At 41.2% G+C, this 7,204-nt stretch overlaps 1 protein-coding gene across 15 annotated transcripts in view; it reads right to left on the bottom strand.

Annotated features, from left to right (window-relative positions):
* The window catches only part of tp53bp1 (tumor protein p53 binding protein, 1), a 25,862-nt gene extending 19,233 nt beyond the window's left edge, over window positions 1–6,629 (bottom strand). For 6 of the 15 annotated variants that reach the window (XM_020589985.1, XM_020589988.1, XM_020589994.1 and 3 more), the window contains exons 1-9: window positions 6,429–6,512; window positions 3,174–3,390; window positions 2,570–2,611; window positions 1,860–1,947; window positions 1,681–1,765; window positions 1,533–1,600; window positions 1,314–1,442; window positions 657–711; window positions 401–570 (exon numbers count right to left, since the gene is read on the bottom strand). In XM_020589985.1, coding sequence (XP_020445641.1) covers window positions 401–570; window positions 657–711; window positions 1,314–1,442; window positions 1,533–1,600; window positions 1,681–1,765; window positions 1,860–1,947; window positions 2,570–2,611; window positions 3,174–3,353 — 817 coding nt within the window. In that variant the 5' untranslated portion in view covers window positions 3,354–3,390; window positions 6,429–6,512. The other 9 variants (XM_020589992.1, XM_020589999.1, XM_020589990.1 and 6 more) reach the window with 8 other exon arrangements.
* Window positions 6,630–7,204: the final 575 nt, after the last annotated feature.

Here is a 7,204-nt window from a genome sequence, read left to right as displayed (position 1 = left end):
TAGCATTGCACTCCTGTAACACTCAGGACTCATTATGGACAGTACAACATAAATTGGATCAAAACTCAGGTCTCATCTTTTAATTCCATTCAATCATCTTCCTTGCCAGAACTGAATTCCTACATTACCCATAATGTCACTCGACTGCTGTTGGTTCAGTCAGAGATTTGGGTGCATTTTGGTAGTAAATGCTAATGTAGCATTGAGCCACTAGCCTCAGAAATGAGCAGGGGGCTACAGTGGTCTGTAAGATCACTTCTTTTCAAGTCAAGCTGTACCTCACATCTGGTTCGCTTTAGCAAATACTGAAGACTTTTACAATGTACATGCATTGTAACTAAAACACAAACACAAGCATGATCTTTAGGTATCGAAATGTGCCACATGTACATGAACATACCTGTCTTGTCAACGTCAAACAGGTCCTCTTGCGAGGACAGGATCTCACAGTCCTGCTGATCCTGCTCACTGGAGGCCTGACGGCCCTGTGAGTGCACCAGAGCCTGGACGTTCAGCTGCCTGCCCGACTGACCCAGAGAGTCCAAAGAGCTGCTGGAGCTCACCTCAGATCTGGAGGAGGAAAGAAATAAAACACTAGTGATACCTGAGTGCATCTGCAATGAGTGCAGAATTTGAAACAGCACATGGAGCAGTACCTCACTGATGTGCTGTCCTGCCTCGCTGAAGTCCTGCAGCTGACACGGTGATCTGCTGGTGATGAAAAGCAGTTAGAAATTAGACTGACATGTGAATTCTCTTACCAGGTCCCAGATGGTGAACTGTGGCACCCAGCAGTCATGCTGCCTCCAGTGCGATTTGCAATTTATTTCCTCTCTAACACACACACACACTAATGCACAGCAGCAGCATAGTACAAGGGATATTTCGGGAACCCCATCTTTCCAAAAAATATTCAATCATTTGATGTTTTATTTATGGTGGTAGAGAGTGCTGTCTAAAATGTCGCTCAAAGAGCTCCCATAGCTGTTAAATTGAGATCTGGTGACTAAAGGCCACAGCACCAAGTCCTTGAGTAACTCCTCATGTCCTGAATGGAAACATCAGCATTTGTTAAGCTGTGTCTCTGATTTATTTTGTTTTTTTTTAAATTGTATTCGTTATTTGTCAGTTGACTGAAATTAAATGCGTCACCCTACTATGCAGGTACCAGGCCTCTGTGCTGCCTTTTCGAGATGTACGGGTCATGCTTTCTCTATCAACTCAAAAGGATATTAGAGGTCTAAATGTCAAGGAAATTAAAAATGAACATGAAAGAAGAACAATCACAGCATATTTAAATTTAAGCCCGATACCTGATTTGGAACATCTCTCACTGTCTGGCTGAAGGACGATATCTTCCTCCTCCTCCTGACTGTTCACTGCTTCACCACACAGATCCTGGCTCTGAGAAAGCTTGAGAAAACCAGGCTGAGAGGATTCCCCTGAAACACAGACATACGGGAGTTATTATGCTTATTAACACACTCAGCAATATTGTACTACAACAGTTGTGGAGGTTAATCACATCCTACCCTCAGACTGAATGCAGTGTGTGGTTGAATCAGCTCCAGAATTCATGTCGGTGTCCTCTTGTGCACACCTGAAAGAACATGAGCCAGAGGGAAATCGTTTAATCACCAATTACTCATCAGTCATCAACAATGTCTGGCCCACACATACTTGTTCTTGTTCGGAGAAGGGCAGATGTTTATAACTTGGCTCTCCTCCTCGAATGCTGAACTGGGGTTGGCTGTCATGAGAACACCTGGATAAAGAAAATAGTGGTTTTGTTTTTGCTATTCTGATGAGTGATATAGTATACATACATGCTGTGTCCATATTGTCAGAAGAGCACTGACCGGGCTCAGCTTGGTTGTTACTCTGGGAGCTCTCTGATTGGCTGTCAGTCTGAGAGCATCTGCTTCCTAGTGGCGAGGATATCAGTTCCTGGGAAAGAGGAAAAACTTCGCTAGTTTCACAGAGTAACAAACTGTCCTGCATAAGATATATCAAGTTCATTAAATTGTGTTAATAAAATAAAAAGGGAATAAATGTATTGCTCAGTCCAGTTCTGTTGATGTACTAAATCCAAAGTTTAGATAAATTCCTCAGTGGCAAGCAGCAGGCTCAAGGGAAAACACTCTCTTTAACGCCATGGTTCACTTTCATTTAATGGCACTTGGTCTGCTATGTTGAAGTTAACAAAAGACTGAAAAAAAGATGATTTGAACCATGTTGAAAGAATATAAGATCACACTGTTGCTGTAAAGAGTACATTTTATCTTCACTTACATATGGGACTAAATCTACATTTCTATGCTAAAAGAATATGGCTGCAGGATCTGGCCATCTGGGGTGAGCACTGTTACTTCACAGCAGGATGCTGTGAACCACCTCCATGCTCAGGCCTGTAGAGACTTTGCAGGCAGCTATAGGAGTTCCAGTTCCCTTGCACAGTCAAAAAATATACAGGTTAGATGAACTGGGATTTCTATATATCCCACAGGTTAGTGTGTGAGTGGTCACCTGTCTAGATATACTGAAAAATAAAAAAATGTTGGCAACTTGCTTTGCGTGTATTCTGCCCTTCGTCCAGTCTCTCCATGTTACCCTGAATAGAGGATGGATGAATGAGACCATATGCGGACAGGCTGAGCACAGGGCAGGGTTGAATAAACATTTACTTGTTCTATTTCGTATAGGCTTACTTGTTAATTTTGCAGATTAAAGGAGTTTTTTTTTCATACAAACTAAGCTAAATATACAGTATGTTATAAAAGTTTGATTAGGTTACCAAATATAAATACTGGAGTAAGTAACCCAATAGTATATAAAAATGCCTCAACATTCTCAGCTTAAAAAAAGAATAAAAGGCTGCTTATATAATAACTTATCAGTATTGATCAACCAAAAAAATAATAAATACAACACTAGCATGGAATATTTTTCAGCATATTAAGTACTTTGACTCCATGCCCTTTACCTGTACACGTGTATCGTAACAAGGGGACTGATCTTGTGCTGAACTAAACTATTGTTTGTCTTATTATGAGCTCTACTTACAATACCCCAAACATTCTTACCCGTGGTAAACCTGGATCATTATCACGGCAGCAGAAACTTTAAACGAACACTGGATGTTAGTAACTTGATAAGATCAGTATGCAGCTGACCAGAACAGGGCTGCAGGCGGGGGGCTGCAGACTGGACAGTCGGCGAGCCAGCAGAGCTCGGTAGCTGCTCTCAGGGTCGTCCTCCAGAGCGACGCTGTCGGGCTGCGAGTCCTCCACAATCAGACACGGGTTATCGGGCTGAGGCAGACTGGAGTCCAGTTCATTCCCTCCGGGATCCATGAGGTCAGGTCGAGGACAGGACAAAGGCCGTTGTTAGCTGGTGTTGTTAGCCAAACAGCCGCGAAAAAACGAAGCAAGCATGTGAGTCTACAGCCGGTTATTGTTAGCCAGTGCTAGCATGTTAGCTATAGTTAAAGGCTAGTAAGCTAACTAACGCTCCGCCCAACAACACAGCAAGTTGCTGCCCACTAAGGAGTCAGCGTCCTCCGAAAAAGCCTCATCACACACCTGGGACCGTGCGGCTTTACCGACGAATTAGTAAGTTAGTATTAAAGTATTAAATTATATTGTTAATTATTTATTCAGATGTTTACACCTTAAAAGGTGTAACATAAATATTTTCTCCAGAAAGCATACACACCCTCTTCGGCACAGCTCCACTTCTCGCGGGTAAACCTCCCGGAAGCGATTTCATTGGTCCAGTTGGACAACACACGTCACGTGAGGATACTGACTAGTTTTATGATTGCAGATTTTAATTTAATTTCTTTTTTATTTTTGTATTTGTTTTTTTTTTCAATTAATATACACAGACCGTGTTTCGTAGGTCTGTTTATAGTCTAAATATAGTGCTCTATATTTTTTGTCAAGTAGTTATATATTTTATAGAATTTGCAAAGATGAATTCATCTCTACTGAATAATGTCTGCTGTTGGTGTTTGTTAATTGAAAGGATTACTATTTCTTGTATTTCATTTTTTTCATTAAATATCACTATTTTAATATTTTAACCACTGTCCATCATTAATATCTCCTTCATACAACAAGAAATGTTTGTTGTAGTTTGAAATGTTATTTTTTCATTTTTCATTTATCCCATGTACAATACCTGCTCTCAATTCAGATGTATATTAAGATGCCTCTTAGTTCCTCACACAGATTAGCATTTGTTTTTTATGTTGGTCATTTTGGTGCTTTTGTCATAACCCATTATTTTATTTTGTATTATATGCATACTACCAGTACCTTTCATGTCTTCACTTGCCTTATTGTGCTTTTATGCTAATTTACTGCTATTTTGTTGTGCTTTATTGATAAAAGAGACTCCAAGACAATTATATGTTATCCTTTTACACTCTGTAATGATAAATCATATAAAAGAGAAATCTAGGCCACACAGACCTACATCTCATAGACCTTCAGAGGTCCTTGAGGGGCTTCCAGGGACTCCAGCAAAATAATATAGGTTAACTTTTTCACTGTCATTTCCCTCAGCTAGGAGTCACAGAGGTTGCCTGCATTTTTAATTGGTTCTGCACAGATTTCCTTCTCCCTGCTGTTACCTCTGCTCCTCCTGTATATGCCTAGCTAACCCAATCCATATTTTATCATCACTAAGGCAATTTATAAAGAAAGATCTTCACACAGTCACTACATGGTGTATGTGCATCTGGGCCATGAAACAGATTTACTGTTCATCTTTCACAGTTTAAGAGAACTGTAGAAAAGTGGGTGAATCTGTGTGTGTGGTTTTAAGATTAACACTGCAGACAAGCACAGGTCATCTAGATGCATTTCATCGTGAGTTTTTAATGGTGTGTGATGTCTGCTTGCTGTCTGGAAGATTAAAAGTCGGCCTCTCAGTTATTAACATTACTTTGTCATCATCATTTGACAGCCTCAGTTTCCATGGAGACGCCACATTTCCTGCTAAACCACAGTCGAATGCAGATCACAGAGGTAGTATTGGCAGTGAAAGTATAAAGCACCAGACACTTGACTGGCTGAGGCTGTGGGGAAAGAGACTTTATACTGAGCACATCTTCGCAATCTGAACCAAAGGATCTAAGTAACACTGTGCTGGGGGAAAAAATCTCACTGTGTTCACCTCAGAGATGCACCATGTTTTTAAGATGGTTCTTGAGATTCAAGAACACCATGATAAGTTTGCAAGCACAAATGCTTTTCACCTTTCAGAACCGTGGCCTGTTCTATACATTTTAGACAAACTTTAGAAGGATGCTTAAACTATTAAATGATCCCCTATCCTGTGACAAATATTACAGCCCCTGTGATGACACCATCTATCATCTATACCGCTTATTATGAAGAGGGTCGCAGAGGGGCTAGAGCCAATCCCAGCTGAGACTTGGCAAGAGGCGGGGTCCACCCTGGACAGGTCACCAGTCTATCACAGGGCTGACATGTAAACAAACAACCACAAACACTCACAGGCAATTTAGAGTAGCCAGTCAACCTAAGCTGCATGTCTTTGGACTGTGGGAAGAAGCCGGAGTACCAAAAGAGAACCCATGCAGGCACAGGGAGAGCATGCACACTCTGCACAGAGAGGCCCCGGGTCGGCCGGGCTCAAACCTGGAACATTCTTGCTGTTAGGTGACAGTGCTAACCACTGCTGACCTTGCCGCCTGTGTGATGACACCACAAAAATTAAATTCTGATGCAGAACAAGGTCATTTTAGCTCAGACTTCATTTAGCCATATGACATTTAGAAGATTGAAATTTCTCTGCAGGTTTCTGCCAAATTGAAATGTGAATTATTTCAGCACGCAGATGTTCATTTCCATAGAGCCTGATTGTGTGTTTGATGCCCCTGAGACTTTTTCTGTTCTGGTCTAAGTCAGATGAAGGTGCAACCATATGGGCCTGACCACAGCTCTCGTTTACAGGAAAAGAGAGGCAGCAGCTCTGGGATATCACTGGCCGGCATTTCAATATGGAAATACAAAGGCGGAGACGTCCTGACTGGCAACAGAGGAATAATGACCACCTGATTCAGCTAAATAGACAGATATGCAGCTTAAAAAAGGTTAGGAAAAATACATTTCAGCCCTTCAAATGGATGCTGCTGGGCTTCAGTCTCCTGCAGCCAACCAAAGCGACTGGAACCGCAAAGTTCAGCGTTACGTCTTCATTTCTGCAGGTCGAGCTGACACCCACTTTAAGAAATGCGCAGCCACTACCCAAAATGTCTAATCTGAGCCACCTCTACTGGAGCTGGCAGACACTGAAACATACACAAGGAGCAAGAAGGCTACTGATACGCGCTCCCAGCCGATCACTACTCACGTCTTTTTCATCGCAATTCAAAAAGAAACATACAAAGCCTTTACCTGGGGAATCAGTGCGTGTGATCTCGGGGTTTCCAATTTGTTTCCCTGTCCCGTTGGTTGCAATAGGCTAATAACGTGACCAACATCGCTCAGCCCTTCCTTGCCTCTGTTTTGCTGAGAGTCAGGGTGTGGAATACACACGCATGGCACGTAAAGATGCAAAGGCATTTTTAATGTAGATGCCATGCTCGTTTCCTCTGGAGCCGAACACATTTAGATAAGCGACAATTCTAGACGATTTTGTTTCTAGATAGCGAAGTATAATTCAAAACAACCTAAACAAAGCTGATAAAATGCGATTTAATGTACTTTAAAATGAAACAGGAAAACATTGGGGTGTTCATTCAGCTTTGTCAAATCATATAAACCACGTAATTTCCAAATTCATGTTATTTTATGGTTACATTTACATTGTGGCTAATTGGAAACCGAGATTTGCTGATGCAGGAGTTCAGCCATAATTTATAAGAACATGAAAATATAACTGTGGGATACAACTAAACTACAAATGAAGACAGAAAGGATATGTGTGGGTACATCACCAAACTTAGGGCTTTGAAAGCAGACATATATAATAAAAAGGCCAAAGCTGTAACATTGAATAACCAATAAAAGAAAGCAGAATTTTCCCTCAGACTTTTCTCAGTATTTTCTTCATTAACAACCCTTTAAATTGTCTGTTCAATCAACTTTACTTACTAAGCATGCGTTGTTAACAGTGAATTACACTGGTGCTAACCTGCACTATAGCAAAAGCATTTGTCAGTTTGATCAAT

Source organism: Monopterus albus, unplaced genomic scaffold (genome assembly GCF_001952655.1).
Source record: "Monopterus albus unplaced genomic scaffold, M_albus_1.0 scaffold10.1, whole genome shotgun sequence".
Taxonomy (NCBI): domain Eukaryota; kingdom Metazoa; phylum Chordata; class Actinopteri; order Synbranchiformes; family Synbranchidae; genus Monopterus; species Monopterus albus.
This window is presented reverse-complemented; position numbering and strand designations above follow the sequence as displayed.